At 46.2% G+C, this 22,985-nt stretch overlaps 1 protein-coding gene across 1 annotated transcript in view; it reads left to right on the top strand.

Moving 5' to 3' along the window:
- The first annotated feature begins 1,397 nt into the window (after positions 1 to 1,397).
- The window catches only part of CLMP (CXADR like membrane protein), a 51,513-nt gene continuing 29,925 nt past the window's right edge, over positions 1,398 to 22,985 (top strand). The window contains exon 1 of the mRNA XM_053963266.1: positions 1,398 to 1,536. Within this exon, the coding sequence (XP_053819241.1) occupies positions 1,509 to 1,536 (28 nt within the window). The 5' untranslated portion in view covers positions 1,398 to 1,508. The remainder of the gene's footprint in view (positions 1,537 to 22,985) is intronic.

Here is a 22,985-nt window from a genome sequence, read left to right as displayed (position 1 = left end):
CAAAGATCTAGGTTTTGATCTTTGCTATCTTCCCATAAATACCTACAGAGCTCATCAACACCAGAGGCACCAAATTCCTTCAGAGCATCCAAGAGTTGTGCCCCTCGCTGAGGGCTTCATAAATATTTCTGTATTTCATAAAAAATACAATATCCTCAACTGAAGGTGACCAAAAGAATCACCGAGTGCAGCTCCTGGCTCTGCACAGGGTTTCTTTTCATCCCTGGGGAGGCTGAGCAGCATTTTAGCCCTGATTTTTTGGGGGAAAGTATAGAGAAATGGTGTGTGGGTGGAGTTACACAGGGAAAGACAAGAAAGCTTGGAAAACTGGAGTGTGATGTCCCAAACCACAGGCTGGCAGCCTTGCCCATGGTTTGCTGCTTTCCTCGAGGCTCCACAAACACTTTCATAACTGTTCTGAGGGGAGGAATTTCTGCTCTGCACTCCAAGGCACCGAGGTGGGTAAATCTGCTTTATTTCCTTTCTGCTGTGTGGGCTGCGTATTTCCTTATGGGGTACCTGAGGTAATTTTAAAATCTTGCTCCCCTGCACGAGGGTGAAGCTGAAGCTGGGCTGTAAAGGTGTCTCTGTGTGCCTTAAAATGCCCTTTGGGGGGGAGTTAAAATTCACACCCCATAGCCACCAGTTTCTGCTTGATTGAGCTTTGCCCTCATCGGTGAAGCGCAGCTACGACGTGAAATTAAATCCGTTTTTAGGGGATTTCTTTCTCTCCTAAAAACACAAAAAGAAACCCACGCAGCAGGCAGAGCGAGGGTTCCAGCAAGCCTGAAATCTCCGATTTCCAGTGCAGAAAAAAGCCCAAAGCTAATGCATCCAGGGGAGTGTGTTTATCCTCCTGAGGAGCTTTTTCCAAGAGTCTCCCTCCAAACCCTGAATGTCGAATCTGATTTTTTTTTTTTTTTCATGCTGGATTTTTTTTTCTTTTTTTTTTTTTTTTGCTGCCTCCAAACTTAACTGTTTTGCCACTGGAGAAATCCTCTTGTTTGTCTGTTAAATATCTGTATTCCTGCTGGAAATCAGCTCTACCTCACCCACATGACTGGTCTTCACTATTAATCCCAGCTGATGGCAGGGAGGGGCTCAAGTGGGAGGCAGCCATGTGGTGAACATTGAGCTCAGTGTTTTCCCCCTGCTTCTCTCCTCTCCAGACAGGAAAAACTGTTCTGTGCTGCCGTGGATGTGAAGTCCTCGCCGTGCTGCCTCTGCCGCTTTCTCCCCCAGAAACTCCCAGGGCCCTGAATTTACAGCCCCAAAAATCCACCCCCCTAAAAAAAAAAAAAGCTCTGGCTGGATGTGGATGGACGATGGAGCAGGGGATGAATAGCAGGAGGGAAGAAAGAGTGAAGTTGGTTCTTTTTCTGGCACATGGATGCAATTACACTCAGTGCATTCCAGAGGCGTTCCTTTGAATCCTGTGCAGGTCTGCCTGCCGTCCTTGGGAGAGAGGAAGAAAAAGGGAGGAAAAGTCCCTCTTGCTGGGAGACGGAATGTCTGCATTTTCAATCCTCTTCTTAGGTAGGTTGGCTTTTTGGTGTTGCTCGCTTTTGATCTCATCAAACTTCCCCGAGTCTGCTCCGTGTGCCTGAAATTCATTTCTGGTGAGTTGGAGAAAAGGGGTTTGTAACGAGGAAACTTTCATGGGAAACTGTAATTTCAGTGGTGTTTGAGTTCTGATCCTTTTCTGGTCGCTTTATGAGCAGGTTGAGATCTCTGATTATCTGGATTAATTTTGAAAAGTGCTGGTCAAACAGACTCATTTGGGAATGTGTGTTTCTTGTTTGAAGAGAGCAGCGCTTTTCAGGGATAAAGGAGAGAGGGGCTTGGACCTCTTGGGCAAAACAAGGTGAATAAAATGTCTTTGTTTCAGGCGGAGTGTCAAATTTGTGTAACTGTGCTGAATTGTTGGGCGCTCGGCGTTCAGATGTTGAAAAGAAAAAGGGGTTATTGTTTGCAATGGATGGCTAAGATTAGAAACAGATGTGTTGGAGTGCAGCAGGGAGCAGTTGGGGGAGAAAAGGATGCAAGAAGGGGGGAAGGAGAGAAAGGGCCGCTGAAAGGAGGGGAAGAGAAGAGGGAGAGAAAAGAGAGAGGCTGATTTGTTGAGGAGGAGAGGAGCAGAGAATGGAAAAAGAGGGTGGAAAAGGAGAGTGAAGGAAAGCTGGAGGGAAAAGAGTTGGCAGCCCTGAGGTGTCTGAGGGGCTCCTGCTCCTGCAGGGGTGAGCAGTGAGCTGTGCCTCCCTCCTGCTGACAGGCACCGGCCCTGGCTGGGCAAACCTGGCCATTGCGGGGCCAGCTGTGAGCTGGAACCTGCTCAGGTGTGACAAAGGGGGCTGGGCTCTGCCTCCCTGCGAGGAGCTGAGCGCCAGGGCATGGGGGACAGGCACAAATAGGGTTTTTGAACAGCTCTAAGGGCTTGTGGCACGGAAAGCCCAGTTTAAGGCTCCCAGGTGTGGAATGTGGACTGGAGAGGGAGGTTTGGTGATCAAACACAAGGTCTGTGCAGCTGCTGGTAAAGGGAGAAGTGGCTTTTGCCCTGGGGATTGCTGCCAGCACAGGTTTTCTCTGTAGGGCCGTGGTGCCGGGGGATGTGGGCACTGCAGGCAGCACTTGGTGCCTGCACATCTGCTCTGGCCATTTGTGCCTCTCTGGGGTGGGGAGTGCTTGAGAGAGCAGGGCTAGGAGCAGCTCAGCCCTTCAGGAAGCGGCTCTGTGCAAATTTGGGACACAGAGGGGTTGGTTGCTCACCTTGCTGATGGAAACAACGGGAATTGCAACCTTTGATCCTGTTCAGCTGCTGGATATTCCAATATGCTCAAGGTTTGGAGTGAAAGGAACAAACTGTTGCTGCAGAAAAGGTGGGTTTGTGTGTAATTAATATAATGACTACTTACCTTTGCTGCTTTTATCTATAAAACTTTATCAGTTGTCTTGGTTTACAAGACAGGTGTTTGCTGGGGAAGGCAGAAAGCCTTCCTGGAATGGAGAATTTAAATTATCAATGTGTCCTCAGCATCTCCACTATGACAGGAACACAGGAATGCCCAGGAAAAGACACTTTGCTCTCACCTTTCCAGAGGTTTCTCAACCTCTCCTGTCCAAGCACTGCTGAGGGGAGAATTGTCTTCAAAACTCAGAGCAAAACCTGGAATGTTTTGTTTCCTGGTCCTACAGTGGGCACTGAGCTGCCCCCTGAGCTTTACCTGCCCTGCCAGCAGAGGACTTGGTCTTTCTGCTCCTTGTCCAGCTTCATTCACCAATATCAGAAGCAAGTCCAGGGAAAAGTAAGGAAAAGTTGTGGTTCCCTGTTCCTGGATCCTCCTGAGCACGAGGAGGCTGGGGAGTCTGATTTGCTGGCTAAAGCCTGGATTTTCTGCAGTAAAAATCTACAGAACTGCCAGTGATGTCTTGCTTTTTTTTTTTTTTTTTTTTTTTTTTTTTTTTTTTTTTTTTTTTTTTTTTCCTGATAAAGTGAAGACTAATATGGAAAAAAAAAGGTTTTAGAGAAGCCTTGAGAGGAAGGTTTGTGTTGTCATCATTAAACATCCAGTAACGTGGCTAATATACACAAGTCTTGTCTTTTCCACTGTTTACCTCTCTGGGGCACACGAGCAGCTGTGTGAGGAGACAGGAAACAGGAGCCAATCTCTTTGAAGGAGACTTTATTAAAACAGGACAAGATGAAAGACTTGGCTGAGTGTGGACAAGAGCTCACTTTGCCAGGAGAGGCTGAGGAGGGGAAGGTGGCCCTGTAAGTTTGACATGATTGTGACCAGCTGAGGAGTGAGAGTCAAGTGTCACAAACTCCCTTTGTAACCCACTGCACCCTTGAAAAGCAGAGTTTTGAAGTGGTTCTTCACTTCAGAGTGGAAAAAGTTCATAATAGGATGTTGCATTTTTCACCCTATAAAGAAGTAGCCAATGCTTCCATTGAAATGCGTTCCTGAATTGGTTTAAATTTGATGGGGTGGGAAATCTCCCCTTTGCCCCACTCCAAGTCAGTCATGAATGTTTTTAATGACCCAACAACTAAGGAAAAAGCTGATTATCTCGTGGTCAGAACAGCTCCCAGGGGTGATTATTTGTATGCCTGGCTTTGTCACTGGTTTCTTGTGCTTTGTCACTGGTTTCTTGTGCTTTTCCTTAGCTGTTGGCTGCTGTGAGTGCTCTGCCCTGCAGGAGCTGCTGGCTTTGGGGATCAAAGCAGGAGATGTGCCAACCCCAACCCCCCCCACCTCGCTGCCATCCTGCTGTGGGCACTGACCCCTTCCTGCAGTGCTGGGGGTCACCCACCACAGTGCAGCAAAACCAGCACCTCAGCAGTGATTATGTGCCCTGTGGGAGCTGGGCTGTCAGTCTGGGGTGTCTGTCAGTCTGGGGAGTCTGTCAGTCTGGGGTGTCTGTCATTCTGGGGTGTCATTCTGGGGTGTCTGTCATTCTGGGGTGTCAGTCAGTCAGGGGTGTCAGTCTGGGGTGTCTGTCAGTCTGGGGTGTCAGTCAGTCTGGGGTTTCAGTCAGTCTGGGGTGTCTGTCATTCTGGGGTGTCTGTCATTCTGGGGTGTCTGTCAGTCTGGGGTGTCTGTCAGTCAGGGCTGTCATTCTGGGGTGTCTGTCAGTCTGGGGTGTCTGTCAGTCTGGGGTGTCAGTCAGTCAGGGGTGTCATTCTGGGGTGTCTGTCAGTCAGGGGTGTCAGTCAGGGGTGTCATTCTGGGGTGTCTGTCAGTCAGGGGTGTCAGTCAGGGGTGTCATTCTGGGGTGTCTGTCAGTCAGGGGTGTCAGTCTGGGTGCTGCTGAGAGCTGAATCCCCGCAGAGCAGCTCAGCCCTGCCCTGCCAGCTCTGAGGTGGGGGATCTCTTTCCGCGCTGTCCCAGGGCTCTGACAGCGCTGTGCTGAGCCCCAGCTCCTCCTGTCTCACTGCACAGCAAAAAGGTTATGGAGCAGCTCCTTGCAGGGCCTGCTGGCGTGAGGAATTGCCTCTGACAGCCGGCATTTGCCCAGGTACCCACGGGCTGGTAGCTGGGAAATCCGAGCTGATGCAGAGCTGGGGCTGCCCGGGGCTGTGCTCTGCTGGAAAAGCCTCCCGTGAAATCCCTGCCGGGAGAGCACAGCAAGCCCTGTGCTTGGCATCCTGCTCCCCAAACCCTCCTCTCCTGGGCCACAGCAAAGCAGAACCTGCTGGGGTAGTTGGTTTTTAAAGAAGTGCCCCCGCTCTCAGCGAGCGCGCTGGGAACTGGGAATTCAGTGGGACGCTGCTGCCTAGGGGTGGTGGGAACCAAAGGAGACAGATTTCAGAGTGCTTAAAACAAAGCTTGTGGTCCTTTATTTCCCAAAAACTAAAGGAAGAGTTTATTCCTGTTCGTTTTCCAGAAGTGGTAAAAGAACAAAGGAGAGAGTTTTCAGGTTCCTTAAAACAAACCTTGTGGACCTTTATTCCTGTTGGTTTTCCAGAAGTGGTAAAAAAACAAAGGAGGGTTTTCAGGATGCTTAAAACAAACCTTGTGGACCTTTATTTTCCAAAAACCAAAGGAGAGCCTTTTCAGGTTCCTTAAAACAAAACCTATGAACGTTTACTTCCCAGAAACCAAAGGAGACAGATTTCAGGGTGCTTAAAACAAAGATCATGGACCTTTATTCCCCAAAAACCAAAGGAGAGTTTCCAGGTTCCTTAAAACAAACCTTGTGGATCTTTATTCCTGTTGGTTTTCCAGAAGTGGTAAAAAACCAAGGGAGGGTTTTCAGGATGCTTAAAACAAACCTTGTGAACCTTTATTTTCCAAAAACCAAAGGAGACAGATTTCAGGGTGCTTAAAACAAACCTTGTGAACCTTTATTTCCCAGAAACCAAAGGAGACAGATTTCAGGGTGCTTTAAACAAAACTTTATTCCTGTTGGTTTTCCAGAAGTGGAAAAAAAAACAAAGCAGGGTTTTCAGGTTGCTTAAAACAAAGTTTATGCATCTCTATCCCTGCTGATTTCCCAGGAGTAAAAACCAAAGGAGACAGGTTTTATGTTGCTTAAAGCAAAGCTTGTGGGCTTTTATTCCTGCTGATTCCCCAGAAATAGTAGAAGGCAAAGGAGATTGTTTTCAGGTTGCCTAAAACAAAGGTTAGGGACCTCTATTTCTGCTGATTTTCCAGAATTTCCAGAGTTTCTCAGTGATAACTGGAAAATAGCAAATATATTATATACTTTAGTTTTCTTTGGCTCCTTCTCTTGCCTTTGACTGTCCCTTTGTGGTACAAGGGCTTTGCCTCACTTTTTTTTCTAACATTTAGCACAAACCTTGGCTCAGGAGTGGTGTAAAAAAAAAAAAAAAAAAACAAAATCAACCAGCAGCTGGGAAAAGAGGTTTTGAGTGTGATTTTGTGTCTTGATTTCACCTCCCCTTTGTCACTGGCTCCTGAAGGAATGCAGGGAACTTGGTGGTGTATTCAGCTTTAAAAAAGGACAGCTCTCCCCAGGGCAGCTTCATGGGATTGATCCTAATTTCTCTCAAATTCCAAGAGCAGGCAACAGAACATCGGCTGTGTGAGAGTTGTGGGTTAAATTCCAGGCTGTCAGAGGAGTGTGGGTTAAATTCCAAGTCTTTATTAGCACACTGCCCTGGGAATACCTGAGCAAAGGGAATAAAGGAGAGCAGAGGATGGATTTGGCACCCCTGGGGAATTCAGAGGAGGCAGACAAAATTGAGTTGCTCTCTGGCAGAATATCAGGGTTAACACTCCTCTGAGACACTCCAGTTCTTCCAAAGCCAGGGATGGTTTGCATCAAATATTTGCTGTCCAGACACTTGATGATAAATTGCCTGTTTTTCTCTAGTGGTGCTTTGTTTTGTATTAAATAGTTGGGATTTTTAACAATTAAAACCAAAAAAACTTTATTTTGGAGGAGTTTTTTTTAATCCAGAAATGACATTTTATCACGAGGAAGAAAAGGGAGAAAAGAATAACCTGCCAGAGTGAGGAAAAGCAGCCAAATTTGTGGAGAAAAAAATCATTTTTATGGGAAGTATAGCCAGAGGGAAGGCAACTTTTCTGAATTTCCCATGGAAAACAAGTGGTGTTTTGCCTTTGTACCCACCCTGGCTTTGTCTCCTCCACATAGAATTAGTGGTTTGGTTTTGGGGGGCCCTGGCCCGCTTCAGAAGGATAATTTGTGTAAGAGCAGCACAAGCTTCTTCCCAGAAATGCCACTGCACAAGTGGCAGGGAGAGATCCTGGTGTTTATCCTCAGGATCACAACCAAGAGCCCTGCTCTCCCCCAGGCAAGCACGGGGTGTTGGGGGGGATTCAGCAGGTTTGCAGTCTGGGATTTGTTCTCAGAACCAGAAGGAGATGTGAACAATCCCTCTTGGATGTATTTGGGAAATCTTTTCTAAGTCCTTGTTACGCTGGACTAAAAATCGTGTCTATACCAATAAAATTGGTGTTGCAATGCTACAAATGGCACTGCGAGCTGCTTTGTGTGCCTTTTCCCCACAATTTTAATCAAAATACACCTTAAATTCCTGATTAAACAATGCCCTGTGTTAGCCCAGGCTGCAGGCAGTGTTTGTGCATCTGAAACGTGTTTTATTGTGCCCATTTGTGTGCTACAGAAGAGGCTGCTCTGGGTGCAGAAGGAGCCTGGTGGTGCTGTGTTGAAAAGATGAATGGGTCTGTTTTGGTTGTTTTTTTGTTTTGTTTTGGTGTTTTGTTTGTTTGGATTTTTTTTTGGGAGGTATTTTTTGTTGTTGTTGGTTTGGATTTTTTTTTTTTTTTTTTTTGGTGTTTTTTTTTTTTTTTTTTTTTTTCCCTCCAAAGCTGTGTCTTCATTTGTTTTTAGAAATGCTCAGTTTACAGAAGCAGCCCAGCAAAAAGTCAAGGGTGAAGCCAGGTCAGGGAGGTCTGTGAGTAGAGCCTTGACAGGACAGCGCAGGGCTGGGCAGGAAGCACAACAATGGAAAATGTGTGAGAAGTCAACAGGCACGGGGCAGAATTCCAGCTCCTCCATCTCCCGGGCTCTCTCCTCCCCTCAGCATTGCTGGGGGCAGTGACAGCCCCCTCTGTGCTCTGTCCCTTTTAGTTTGGCCCCACCAGGGTTAAATGCGTTTCCTTTGGGTGCACCTGGAGCTCTGCACTGGTTGTCAACCCAGAATAAAGCTGGTCCTTCTTGCCAGAAATAGCCCAGTCCTAGAAAAGGAGGATGGGCACCAGGCCAGGCTCTCCTAAACCACACCTTGGCACCTTGGTTAATTTATCTGACTCCTTAACGAGCTCTGGCTCTTCTTTGCAACAAGTTGTAAAGGGGACAGAGCAGCTCTGAGGTGCTGGATGTGACAGAAGGCCACAAAACCCACCCTGTCCTCCTCTGCTCCTTCCCTTGCTCCAGGAAATCATTTGGCAGCTGAAAAAAGGCAAATGTTTAAGTGAGAACTTCCCAGCCCCAGCGTGTCAGAGTTGCTGTCCCACAAGGATCAATACCCATCAGAGCCTCTCTCTCCTCCTGGGGAGCTGCCAGGATGTTTTTTTTGCGTGGCAGGAAAACCAGGCTGAGCCCTGGCCGGGTGGAAAGGTTGGAGCTCAGCTTAGTGCCTGCAGTGGAGCTGCCTTTGGAGGGAAAAGGTCACTGAGGATTGGGCTGGTTTTGTGACATTGCCTGGCAGGAGGGAGGCTGCTCTGAAATGGAGCGTGCAGGGTTAGAGGCAAGGCATGAGCACGGCTCGGGCTCTCCAGGAGAAAGGGTCACTCCACGAGAGAGCTTTTGTTCAGCCCACGTTGCACAGAGAGCATTTAAAGCACACCTGAGACAGGGGGAAGCTCACACACACGGGTGGGTGCGCCCTGCTGATGGTGCTGGAGCACTTGGAACATGTCTAACTTAAATTCATTTTAATTTAACTTCACTTAAAGTGATTTTCCTCCTGATACATCCCCAGATGTGGGCACAGGAGTGATGTGCAGATCCTTAACAAAGCTGAATCCAAGCTGAAATCCTTCACCTTCCACCTGGAGGGACGAAGCTTTATTTTCTGGTCAGATATTTATCTAGTATCTTGTTTTCTAGTAAGGTATTTATTTATTTATATTAATTTATTTATCACATATTAATGGTTTGTGGTGTCCCTGGAAGTCGCTTGAGCTCCCCCAAGAGATGATCTCATATTAATGGATTTTTTGGTACCACTGTGCTGAGGAACTCCACTCATGAAGTGTTGCTGTGCTCTCAGAGAAACCTCCCCGAAAGGAAATCCTGGGCTCTGAATTACTCCATGCTGCACATGAAAAAAAGGAAAATGAGTTTTTTACCAATACATGGAGTGTATTGTGGCTGTGAGGTGTTTTGAACAGATTCTCTCCCTAAGTGCCTGGATGGGCTGCTAGGAGGCCTTTTCAGAAATGTAAAATAAAAAAAAAAAAAGAATTACTCCATTCCGCTCCCTTTGTGCTTCAGCAAAATATTGGAATTAGGTGGATTTCCAGTATTTGGAATATTTGAGATGGGTGCCGGGTGAGTGTCACAGATGACTCAGGCTGTGGTTTTCCTTACAGATCTGATAGGACTTCAAAGGTCACAGGAATGTTTAACACAAATATGAACCTTTATTGGCCAGGTAGGGCCAGGAATCACAGAGTGCCTTTGTGTGTGTTTGTGCTTTCATCCAACACAGCAAGCCTGGAATATTGAACTGAACCACAGCCAGGCACTTTTTTTTTTATTATTATTATTAAAAAAAAAAAAATATTGCAGGGTTTTCAACCTTGAAGGCAAATCACTTTATGACTTCATTGTTTAAATTTAGGTTTTGTTTTGCGGGGGGATCGTTAGACTTGAAGCAAAAGCCTTGTAGCCCAGGGACTGTCACTTCTGATTACTTCCAGTGACACTTCCAATTATTTCCAATCACAATTCCAGGGACAAGAGGAAAAAAGGAGACACATTCTCCAACATCAGGGCTCTATTTTCCCCTTTTCTTTCTTTCCCTTTTTCCCGAACAAAGCAGCATTTCCCGAAGCTCTGCAGGGAGAGGTGCAGAGGCAGACGTGGAGCTGTAATTCCGGGGTGGATCTGCTGGAGTGAGGCTGGAGGCCGGTGTCTGGCGGGGTGCTGGCACTGCTGCTCTGGATCCTGCCTTGTTGAGCAATGTTAAGGAAATTGCTTCATTCTCCCCAGGCTCTGGCTGGCACTAGCACTCGCTCCAGAGCAGCAGCATCAGGCTGCTCCACCCCCCGTGCCCAGGAGCTGCTCCTGGAGAGCAGGACACAAAATGGGACACAGGGATCTGCTGGGAGAGCTTGGGAGACTCCCAGCGACACCAAAACCAGGATTTGGTGCAGTGAGTTTTGTCCAGAGACACAAAAATTCTGCTGGGGGAGCTCAAGTGACTTCCAGGGACACCAAACCCAGGATTTGGTGCAGTGAGTTTGGCCCAGAGACACAAGAATCTCCTGGGGGAGTTCAAGTGACTCCCAGGGACACCAAACCCAGGATTTGGTGCAGTGAGTTTGGCCCAGGGACACAAGAAATCTGCTGGGAGAGCTTGGGTGACTCCCAGGGACACCAAACCCAGGATTTGGTGCAGTGAGTTTTGTCCAGAGACACAAAAAAATCTGCTGGGAGAGCTTGGGTGTCTCCCAGGGACACCAAAACACAGGATTTGGTGCAGTGAGATCCCCCAGAGACACAAAAAAATCTGCTGGGAGAGCCTGAGTGACTCCCAGGGACACCAAACCCAGGGTTTGGTGCAGTGAGTTTTGTCCAGAGACACAAAAAAATCTGCTGGGAGAGTCTGAGTGACTCCCAGGGACACCAAACCCAGGGTTTGGTGCAGTGAGATCCCCCAGGGACACAAGAATCCCCTGGGAGAGCCTGAGTGACTCCCAGGGACACCAAACCCAGGATTTGGTGCAGTGAGTTTGGCCCAGATGAGCCCAGGCTGCTGCACCCTTCATAAAACGAAGCAGGAGCCCTGCCCCATTTCCAGAGGTCTCTGGTAGCCTCACTTGGAGCCCCTGGAGCATCAAACCAGCCTGAAAACGGTGCCAGAGCCCTCGGGCACACCCAGCCAGGCCTCTCCCCCCAATGGTGCTGCACTGGGCTGTGAGGCTCTGTGCTTCAGACTGGTGCAAGAGCTGGGCTCTGCAAGAAGGGGATTTTATTAATATTTTATTACTATTTTATTCACATTGTAATAATTTACTAAAACTGTGTAAGTGAATATTTACAATTTGGATACTGTATTAATGTTTATTTACCATTTACATATTTACATATTGCCGTTTACATTGCATGAATGTTTATTTACTAATTGTATATTGCATTTTTGTTTATTTACTATTTGTACATCCTGCAAACAAGCAGCAAGCCTGGTGTGGTGTTTAGAGCCACATTTGAAGAACCTGAGTTAATTTAGGATTCTGGGCCTGAACATTTCCAAAACAGCAGTAAATGAAACGTAGCTTTACGTGGCGACTGACAACCTTTAACTTTTAAAGTAGAAATTAGATTTATCAGTGACCTGGCTGGGTGATTGCTTCTCACTGCCTTCACCCCCTGGTGCTGTGGGAGTGCAGGGAGCTTGGCTTTTCTCGTTTTCTCAGTGCTGCAGGTGTTGGGTGTCACTGGGAGCCACCTGTGCCAGCCCCATCCCTTCCTGTGAGGAAAACTGCGTGGCTGTGCAGGATGGACGCTGCTGTGACGTCCAAACACGGCTGAGTCGTCCCTTGAGCACAGAGCAGCCCACAAATCCTGTGCCAGCTATTGCAAATGCAGGTGAACCCGTGGGAGGAGATGCTGATGTCTGACTCCAGCTCAGGAGGCTGAATGATTTCTTTATTAGAACTATACTGTAATACATTAATATATTATTTAAAGGCGATACTAAAACTACAAACCTACTTTTTAAAACTATTATATCTAACTAACAACTCATGACCCTCTCTGAGAGCCCAGCCACAGGTGGGTTGGATTGGATTGGGTTGGGTTGGATTGGGTTGGGTTGGGTTGGGTTGGATTGGGTTGGGTTGGATTGGCCACCAGGCTCAAACAATCCTCACCAGAATCCAACCAAGCAATCACCCCAGGTAAACAATCCTCCAAACACATTCCACATGGGAAAAACAAGGAGCAGAAATAGAAATTGTTTTTCTTTCTCTCTGTGCTCCTCTATGAAGAATCCTGAGAGAGAGAAGAACGTGTCTGTGACAGTCAGTGACGTTCAGAAGCTCAATTCCACCTGAGCAATTTGACATCAGCTCCTGGGCTCCTGGCCATCAGCTCTGCTGCTGCTGTGGCATTTTCTGTTTGGGTGGGGTCGGGTCCCTCACAGTGTCACTGAGGTGACACTTTGGGACAGCCTGGTGCTGCTGCCCCAGGACTCAGCATCTCCAAGGAGCTGTTTGGATCCATCCAGTGCCATGGAGACATTCCCACTGTGCAGCCTTGTCTGTGGTCTCTGCTCTGGGCAAAACCTCTCCTGTTTCCATTGTTTCAAGCCCTTGCTTGGAGACAAAGGGAATTTTAGCCACACAAAGCAGATCTTTTTGTGTTGACAAATGCCTTTTTTTTTTTTTTTTTTTTTTTTTTTTTCTATTCAAGGGGGATATGAAGCAATGGTGAGTGTCTTCTGGTCAAAGAAGCATTCAGGATGTTGAGGTTCCAGCCTGGATTTTGCCAGTGATTCATGATTTAGTGATTCAGGCTTCCTTTTTAAATGCCTGCTCATTTTGAGTGTCTCCATTTCCAGTGTTTTAAGGGATTAGTGCTCTGGAATTTGTGAGTGTGGGGACACCCGAGCGGGGTCACACCAAAGGAGGTGACACTTGGTGTGTCCTTTAATCCCCCCAGGTCTTGGGGGGGCACTGGAGAGCTGAAAATGCTGCGTTTGTCAGCTTTGTGCTTACTGTGCAGAGGGAGAGTGTCGGAGTCCAGCACATCCCTGTGGCTGCCCTGGCTGGCTCCAGACCCTGGAGGGGGCTCAGAGACCTTGGCAAGAAGTCAAAAACACCTCTGGCTTTGATTTTAGCCCATGGAAAAAACTGCCAACTGTGTGTGAGGAATTACAAGCCACAAGGGTTTGAGTAGTGTGGTAGTTGAATTGACACAGGGTGAAAAAGTGGAATTTTGGGGTTTTTAGAATATAATTCAGGGGTAAAAGATGGAGAAATCTGGGTGTGTCCTGGCCTTCTTTCCCTTCTTGCCCTCCATGTCTTGGTGTGATGGTGACACTTTTCTGTTGGCTTAGGATAGGCACAAACTGTCCAACAGAAATGACAGATATTGGTGCATTGTTATAAACAGACTGTACGTAACTTTTGATATAAAATGTAAACACCTCCAGGGAGGGCACGCCAGACTGCCATGGCTTCGGTACCAGGCGGACCTCGGCAGGTCAGAGAGAGAATATTGTAGATAAGAAAAAATGAACAACCTTGAAAACTCGACCTCACACATTCCAGACCTCTTCTTCGGCTGCCGGGCTGGGGGAACAAGGACTTCTACAATTTCGGGGTCATTCCAAATGGGCAAACCCCAACAGGAGAGCACTCAGACCGTGCAGCCTTTCCCTCCCGAGCCGCAGAGTGCTCTGAAACCGCTGCAGAAACGGGGCTGGAGAGCCCAGCCCGCCTGTTCCACCTGCCTTAATGCGGGAAGAGGCTTCCCGTGCTGTGCCAAATGCATCCCGGCTTTTCTGGCTTTGTCAGCTCCTTCCTCTTAGCCCGAGGCTACCCCCGGAGCCAGCAAAAACCACAATTCTGCAGCTGCCGCTTCACTCAGGCCCCGTGTGACCTGGGAGGAGGGAGAGGCTCCAAACTCTGCTCTGCAGACAGCGATGCTGAATTACAACAGGGCTTCTTCTCTAATGACTTGGGCTCGCATTTTTCCCGTTGAGCAGCGCCCTGGGCGTGCTGCTCCCATTGTGGGGCAGCCAGGAATGCGTTCCCATTAGGAAAAGGCTCCAAAGGTGGTGGAGGCCGCGGGGATGTCACAGGCATCCTCCCCTCTCCATGTCCTCCACAGAAGCCAAAACCAGGATGTGAATGGAGGAAACATGGCCTTATTTAATTTTTTTCTGGATATATTGCACATTTTTTTCTGGATATATTGATTTTTTTTTTTTTTTTCTGGATATATTGATATTTTTCCTGGATTTTAAGTGCTCTGAGGCAGGGATTGTTTCTTTGCCTGTATGCAGTGCTCCTTAAAACACTGCAGATCAAATGTTTGTATGGAAATCCTAAGTTTTAACCAGGTTTAAATCTGGTTTTGTCCCTGCCTGCTGTCCAAACGAGCCAGGCACCTGGTTTGCATCTCTCTGTGGCATTCCAGAGCATAAATTCCTGCACAAAAGCTGGGATCTGAAGATATCTTAAACAAATTCTTTACTTCCTTCCCTTTCTCCTGACAAACACCTTTAAGAAAAAAACATTCAGGGGGATAAAACAAAGCTGACAACAAAAGCTGATTATTCATGCATGTAGAATGATTTTAACTAGGCAGTTAGGCAATATTGACATTTCCCTGCCTTGTTAGTGCTTTTCTGAGCACTGCTGGAGACTGTTCTTTGTTCACAGGCACCACTGCTCTGATACAGCACAACCTGCTGGGGTTTTAGGATTTTTAGGGTTTTTTAGGGGTTTTTTTAGGGTTTTAGGATGGTGCAGGGCCTGTTCTATCCCACCTCAGTGATTGTTAAGTGAATTAAAAAACTATTTGCTCTGAGTGATTTACTACTGTGCCTTCACACCCTTTTTTTTTTTTACCGTCGCCTCATGGAGGCTGTGCTGGGCAGAAGAAAATCCTTTATTTTGACCAATAAAATTCGCCTTGCCCGAGGAGAACCCTTTGAATGCAAACCCTTTTTCTCACTTTGCAGTGGCACGTGACATATGCAGGAGCATTTCCCCTCGCAGTGAAGCGATACACGGAATAAATAAACAGACCCCACACCCTGGGGTAGTTATGAGGTGGGTCTGTGTGTCAGCGCCCGGCACAAGTGAGATATTGCTCCAAAACTTGTGCCCCGAGCCTCAGTCTGACCCACACCTTTATTCCCAAAGCTGTTCCATGTGGAACACACTGCACAACTTTCCCATGCATATTCACCCCCTGGCCCCGCCTGTCCTCGCCCCTCACGCTAAATAAATCCACGCCCTCTGGGCACGCCTGGTTTGCTGTGGTGGTCGCACGGGGGTCTCTCGGTGGTCCTGAGGCTGAAGATTTTGGTCTTCCTCATGATTGAACTTTTGAACTTTTCCTCTCTGCGCGTGCACTTTCGGTCCTTTGGTGCTTATCTGAGTACGTCTGTCAGTCTTGATGGGCTTGGACACAGAGGAGCTTCTTTATCTGGGTTCTTCCCCTCCTCTGGTATTGCTCTTTATGCAAGAAGCTCTAGAAATCTGCATTTTCCTATGCCCTTTGTACCAGGCAGGGGTTTCTTAAGTAAAAGGTTAAAATTCAACACATAACTCTACAAGCTAAATTATAAATGCTTAATTCATTTTGTTAACCTAACTCTAAAAACCTCTGTTTCAACAGTGCCACTCCCGCAGCCTCCCCCTCTCCCCGAGCAGCCTCGGAGCCTCTCTCTCCCCACCGTGTGATGCAAACCCGTGTGTGCAGCATCCCTTTGCTGCTGGCTGCAGCTTTTCCTTCCAGCTCCTGCCCCTCGGGGTTGTCCTCTGTGAAAAATGCATCTTTTAGGATTGGCTTTTGGCAAATATTACAATGAATATTACATGTGTACTGTTAGAAAGTTATGCTGTGTTAATTCTCTTAAGTTGTGTGTTAAATATAGTTTTAGGTTATAACATCATGTTAAAATAGAAACTCTGCGATGTAAGATATTTTTCACTAGTTCAAGAAAGAGATTAGATAATCAAGAAACTCTTCACACAGAGATAACAGCGACAGGGCACATAAAGAGTTACAGCCTCCTTATCAGAAAAGACAAACATCCTTCCACCTTCTCTCCGTCTTTATGGAACCACCAGGATTAAGGGGAAGAAGTTGGCAAAAAACAGAAAAATTCTTAATTTGCAAGGAATTTCTGCACCATGTATGAGATATATGAATATGCAACAGGCTGTTGCTTTTCAGGGTTGTTCCTTTGTTCACAAGGCGTGGTTTTGGCAGCTCAGTGCCCAAAAACATCCACACGTCCGAAATTCTTTGCTTTTTGTAATTGTCCTACCTCTAAATTTTTATTACTCTAATTGTATTACTATTTTTATAACCATTTTATTATTATTAAACTTTAAACAATTCTAAAAACAAGTGATTGGCGTTTTTCGCGTCCTCTCAACATTTCCTTTTCTGCAGTGTGGAAAACCCAGCGTGCCCAGAAAAACCAGCAGCCCCAAGAGCTCCTGCCTGCTGCCGAGACAGGCTGGGAGTGTGCTGGAGCTCTTTTAACTCTGTGTGCTCGTCTTCTCTTGGGGGTTTGGGGCTTTTAGAAGCCTTTGATGGGGTCTGCGATTCTCTGTTTCTGTCATCTCTCCCCACTGAAAGCTCCTGGTTTAGCAAGTCGAGCTCAGGAGCAGCTTCAGCCCATGGAAGGCAAATTAATTTCCAGTTCCTGCAAGGATGGAGCTGATTCAGGCAGGAATTAGCGCTGCTCTTCCACCCTTGCTGCTGATTTAAATGCTGCTTCATTTTTTATGATCGTCTTGTAAAAGCAGAACAGAGCGGGGGGAAATACTCCAAACAATAAAAAGCAAATAAATTCTGGTTTTCTAAAATATCTGTGTGGGGATTGGAACAGAGCTCCCTCAATGCTCTCTCCTGGAAAAGATATCTCCTAACTGGAAGTAGGATCTGCCTGGCAGTGAGAGTTAATTGCCTTAAAAACTCCTGGATTTAGGAGTTTGTGATGTTCTTGCCTCTGAGGAGAGCCAGTTCTCTTCTTCCCTCTCTGATTTAATGTCCCAGCTTTGCTGTAACTTCTGCTGTGCCTCTGAAAGCTTTAATTCATGGAGGGGACACAGTGTGTGGGCTCCTTGTTACCAAAACTGATAATCTTATCAGCAAGTGAGGGAGAGGCCGTCAGAGGCTCCGGGACTGCTCTGGGTGAGGAGAAGGAGCTGGGTTTAGGTTGGCTCTGGCTTCTGGGAGGAAAGGGCAGGAGCAGCTCTGTATTCCTGCTCTGCTCATGGTTTGAAATCATTCAGGGGCTTTCTTTTTCTGTGTCAGCACTGTCAGAGCCTATATTCCTCAAGCAAAAGAGGCCATCCTACCCCAGCAAGAGAAGGACTTAGCGAGGAATCCCCTTCAGCAAGGATGTGACAAGCAGACTGACAATGTAGGAGAAAGGGGAAAAAATATCCTGAGCCAATATGCATAAAATTAGGGCCTGATTATGAGGCAGAATTAAAAATAAACCGGGAAGAATTCCCCTGGTGGAGGGAGCTGGTGGAGCAGCAGCATGGGCAGCTGCTGGTGCCAGCCGTGCGTTCTAAGAGCAGTAATTAGCAGGTAATGATGATGAGAGTGCCTAAAAAGCCTCCCTCGCTGCTGGAGCCACGCAGGCAGGGCTGGATGGAGCGGATAAATGGAATTCCTGCAGCCACTTTGAACAGCAGCCACTGCTCATCTCCTCCCGTCCCCTCTGATCCAGGAGCTGTGCATAATGGATGAACGTGCCAGGGAAAAAAAATGTCCTGGGCAGCTGGGGGAGATGAGAAATCCTGGGGCAGCGGGGCTGGGCTGTGCTCTGGGTGCTCGGACAGGTTCTCCTGGTGGGCAGAGGGGCTCCGAGCAGGATCTGCCCTTCGGCTGTCCCGGAAATCTGAGCAGAACACTGCCCTCGAGCTTCAGGTGGAGCTGGAGACTTCCTGCAGGAGCAGGGGTGACTAAAGCATGGCAAATGGCGTTTAAAGCGTGGGATTTTTATAGCAAAAAAGTCAGAATCCTTTGTAAGGAGACGAGATGGGAAGACAGAAAACTGTGGTTTTTCTTCCAGTTCCAGTGGTGACCCTGTTTTCACTGTTAAAATTCTGTTCTGTTGTTGATTAACTCATCTCATTCTCTTGTTGATTAACTCATCTCACCTCACCCCCAGTCCCACAAGGTGCTTTTGACAAGTCCTTTTGGAGCCTCGGCTTCCCCAGCTGTAAAACAGAAAGGGAAACGTCTCATTATATAATGGAATCTCTGGTCTTGAGACAAAATGGGGAGTATTGGTAAATAATTTGATCATGGTTTTTATCAGGCTGCCCTTTCCAAAGAGCTGATAGCTGCTGTCTGCTTGCATTTGTATTTCGTGTCACTGGGATGGAGCTGTGCCCTGACAGAGGCAGCTCTTTCAGCATTTAGGGAAGAAGGCTTTGAAATCTTAAGGAGCCACACAAGCCCTTGCCAGAATTCTTTATAAATTTTGTAGGAAATACACTCAACCACACTTCCTAAAAGAGGAAATGCTTGAGTCCTGTCTCCTGTGTTTAGCATAAACAGAGTCCAGATAATTTAATCTAAAAGGAAAACGCTCTTTTGAGGATAAACAGCCTGAATAAAACATTTCTGAGCAAAGCCACGTCCCCCCTGCACACCCCAGAGAGGCTGGGATCCTGCAGGATGCCAGGAGCAGCTCTGAGCAGGGAATTGGCCTCACCACAACCCCGGCCCTGCTCAGGACGCCCTGTCCTGCCTGGTACCCCAAACACCGCCCTGGATCAGCCCACAGCTGGGCACATCTGGCTGCCTGCTCCTACAGAAATGTCAAATATTGCCCGGCAGACACTTCGGGGCTGTTTCTGGATGTTCATGAGGAACAGATGGAGACTGGGCTGCTCCAATCTGCAGCTATTTGATTGGTTTCATTTTATTTATTTTATTTTATTTTATCCCTTCTCTACTAAGCAAAAACAACAATTTCCAGTGTGAGGAAGCTGTTGCTGCTTTGTTCTGCTGATCTGGCTGAGCTGGAGGAGCCCAGGAGGGAAAATCCAGGCTGGAAAGAGGGAAATGAGGGATTGCTGTCGCTCCAGATGCAGCAAGGACAGCAAACAGGGATGGGAATTGTCAGGGCAGGAGTCACACGTGAAAGTGCCCAGGGTGCCAGGATGTGGTACAGAAAACAGGGACAGTCAGGGCTGGGACACTGCTGCTTTCCAGTTATTTTAAATATTAAATAGTTAAATATTTTTAATATAAAATATTTAAAATAACGGGAATCCAGTTATTTTCAATATTAAATATTTAAATATTATATATAAATACACTATTTAAATATTAAATATAAAAATAACGGGAATCCAGTTATTTAAAATATTCCTTAGCATAAGGCAAAAAACCAGTTAAAACCAGTTATTTTAAATATTTAATATTTTTAATAACTGGAAACCAGTTAACAGGAACTTTAACTTTGCCTGTTAGCTGGTTTCCAGTTATTAAAAGTATTTATTTAACCTGTTATCTTGTTTCCAGGTATTTTAAATATTCCTTTACATCCTATATTGTTTCAAAATATGTAAAATATATCACTTTATCTGTTAGCTTGTTGCCAGTTATTTTAAATATTCACTTTACTTGTTAGCTTGTTCCTAGTTATTTAAAATATTCCTTTACTTGTTAGCTTGTGTCCAGTTATTTTAGATATTCCCTTAACCTGCTAGCTTGTTTCCAGTTATTTAAAATAAGATCACTAAACCTGCTAGCTTGTTTCCAGTTATTTGAAAGACTTCTTTGCCTTGTTTCCAGCTTGTTTCCTCCTGCCTGTTGGATTGAGTTTTTTTTTAAGTGGGGTGTGGCAGGCACATTCTCTCTCTCAGGATTTTTCATAGAGGAGCACAGAGAGAAGAAAGAGAAAACAATTTCTATTTCTGCTCCTTGTTTTTCCCATGTGGAATGTGTTTGGAGGATTGTTTACCTGGGGTGAGTGCTTGGTTGGATTCTGCTGAGGATTGTTTGAGCCTGGTGGCCAATCCAATCCAACCCAACCCAATCCAATCCAATCCAACCCAATCCAACCCAACCCAATCCAACCCAACCCAATCCAACCCAATCCAATCCAATCCAATCCAATCCAACCCAATCCAACCCAATCCAACCCAACCCAACCCAATCCAATCCAACCCAATCCAATCCAATCCAACCCAATCCAATCCAATCCAACCCAATCCAATCCAATCCAATCCAATCCAATCCAACCCAATCCAATCCAACCCAATCCAACCCAATCCAACCCAATCCAATCCAATCCAATCCAATCCAACCCAATCCAATCCAATCCAATCCAATCCAACCCAACCCAATCCAACCCAATCCAACCCAATCCAATCCAATCCAACCCAATCCAATCCAACCCAATCCAACCCAATCCAACCCAATCCAATCCAATCCAATCCAATCCAACCCAATCCAATCCAATCCAATCCAATCCAATCCAATCCAACCCAACCCAATCCAACCCAATCCAACCCAATCCAATCCAATCCAACCCAACCCAATCCAACCCAACCCAATCCAATCCAATCCAATCCAATCCAACCCCCCTGTGGCTGGACTCTCAGAGAGGGTCACGAGTTGTGAGTTAGATATGACAGTTAGAACAAGCAGGTTTGTAGTTTTAGTATCTCCTTTAAATAGTATATTAATGTATTACAGTATAGTTCTAATAAAGAAATCATTCAGCCTCCTGAACTGGAGTCAGACCTCAGCATTTCCTCCACCGGGTTCACCTGCAGTTACAGTAGTGGGGCACCAATTTTTGGATTAAACCCTTTCCTGGCCCAGGGATGGGGTAACTGAGAGGTGTTTGAAAAACTTTTATTCCATTTTCAGTCTCATGAGAAGGGTGAGATGATACAGCTGTCATAATTCACATTATCACAATCAGAAGCTGACTATTTCCTAATTCCAATACACAATATTGTGTTTTAATTACACTATAAGTGTTTCTTGGCCTACCAGCTTTGGCTATACCATGCTGAAAATGCCTGAAAGCCAATAATCTAAAATTACCCCTCATAAATCCTTCTACAATGCATTTTTCATAGTTCTGTTCCTCCAAAGCATCTATCTATCTATCTATCTATCTATCTATCTATCTATCTATCTATCTATCTATTTCTCCAAAGTTTTTGTGTTTTTTTTTTTGTTTGTTTTTTTTTTTTTTTTTAATAAAACCAGCCTTTAAAACTTGTTTCTAGCTCTGTTTCTCTCTCAACAATGTCTGTCCTATTCCGTGGCATTTCTAAGTCAGCATTTCTTACCTCAAACTTTACATACAGAAACATTCTATCAGATTTGAGAATTTTCTACAAATCCATTGCCCACACCTGCCTGGCAGAAAACTCAGGAATAAGGAGCCAGGAACTCCAGATTAGAGGAGAACAGTGGTTGATTTAATGATTGTTTCACTCTGAAATAATCCAGGTGGAAGAAAACCCCTAAGTGGAATCACAGCAATATTGGGAATTTATTGTTGATTATTAAGCAGCTGGGGAGAAGCATGTGTTGATATTCTGGAAGAAATAAATCAAATTTCACTTGTCATTGAGCTTCCTAAATAGTCTCAACAGACAAAGATCTATTTTTGGACAGACGTTAAACACTTGGAATCTGTTTTCCAGCAGCTGGATGTTCCATTTCTTGGGATAATTTCCTTAATTCCTGAGGAAAATGGGTCCGGTTCTGCCTTTGTCAATGCTTAGCACCACATCTTCTGCCCAATGCCACCAATGAGGCCAGTTTTGGCAACAGCCTGTAGGATTAGAATTCTCCAGAAAGGAAAAGTGGGAATCTTTACAAGATCTTAAATCAGTTTTAAAAAATGCAAAGTCAAGTTTTGCTCCTGCTGTTCTTGGGTTGTGGGAAAGGAAAATACTTCAGGTTTTGCTGATACAGTTTTATTTAATTTATTTTTTATTTAATGATTTAGTCTAGTATTTTGCTGATACTGTTTTATTAAACTGTTTTATTTCACTCCAAATCTATCTTCTAAAAGATTCTAAGGACTGAGTGCTCAGAATAAAAATTTGGATGCTGTTTAGCCTTGATGGGATGGACCCAGGTTTCCATGGGAAAAAGGGAACCAAACTGGGGAGGAAAGTTGAGCTGACTGAGATTTTTCATGTTTCATGGCCAACACCTGAGTGAAAATAAAAACTACAGACACTGGCTGAGTTTATAGATCTGAACTGCTGAATTTGAGTGGATCTGATGTTGGCTGTGCTGAAGAAAAGAGCTTTTCTCAAAGTGATGGTGGAGTTGGGACAAAAACAGTCCGAGGAACATTTTGAGGGGTTTGAGCTTTGGCTTTGGGAGAGTTCTGTGTAGCCTGGGGTGAGGAGCTGCCCTCCCACATCTCCCTGCAGCCTCCCAGCCACGCTCTCAGTCTCTGGCTGCTTGAGGACACGAGAGATGTGTAAATAATCAGAATGTGGGGCTTTGTTTAGGAGCTGGTGCCTGCAGAGCCTTTGCTTAGTCTGGGTCAGGGAAAGGTCCCTGCTCTCAGCAGCTCCAGGAATGTGAGCCCTGGCAGGCTGGGGGTGGCTCCAGGCTGTGTTTGCTGTCACACACACAGGATTTGGTCAGATTGTGCTGTCTGGCACCTCTTGCTTTACCTGCTCGCGTTTTAGAGCAAATATTCCTGCACAGGTGTCCAGGTGAACAGCAGGCTGGGTTACACTCAGCCCAGATGGAGAGTGCTGGGATAATCCTCCCTCTTTTCAGGGAATCTAAACTCATTGAGTCATGGAAATCCCAGCCTGGGTTCTTAATGAGCCCTGGATCCTAACAGCATCTGACAGCTGAGGCTGGTCCGTGCTCAAGCTCCCCGGGATCAGGACAGCCCCTGCTGCCTTTGCAGAGCCCTCTGAGAACTCTTCAGAATGGGAATTTAAGCTCTGCTAGCTGGAAGTTTGGCAAATGCAGGCTAGAAAGTGAATTTCAAGCAATTTTCTGTTTCAAAGAAAAAAGATGCTGCCGGAGCTGCAGGCTGCCAAGCTGCAAACACTGTGGTGATGTTGTGTGCTCTCTGCTGCACTAAA

The sequence above is a fragment of the Vidua chalybeata genome, chromosome 23 (assembly GCF_026979565.1).
Source record: "Vidua chalybeata isolate OUT-0048 chromosome 23, bVidCha1 merged haplotype, whole genome shotgun sequence".
In the NCBI taxonomy this organism is placed as follows: Eukaryota; Metazoa; Chordata; class Aves; order Passeriformes; family Viduidae; genus Vidua; species Vidua chalybeata.
The sequence above is the reverse complement of the archived record's forward strand: the minus strand, read 5'-3'. Positions and strand labels throughout refer to the sequence as shown.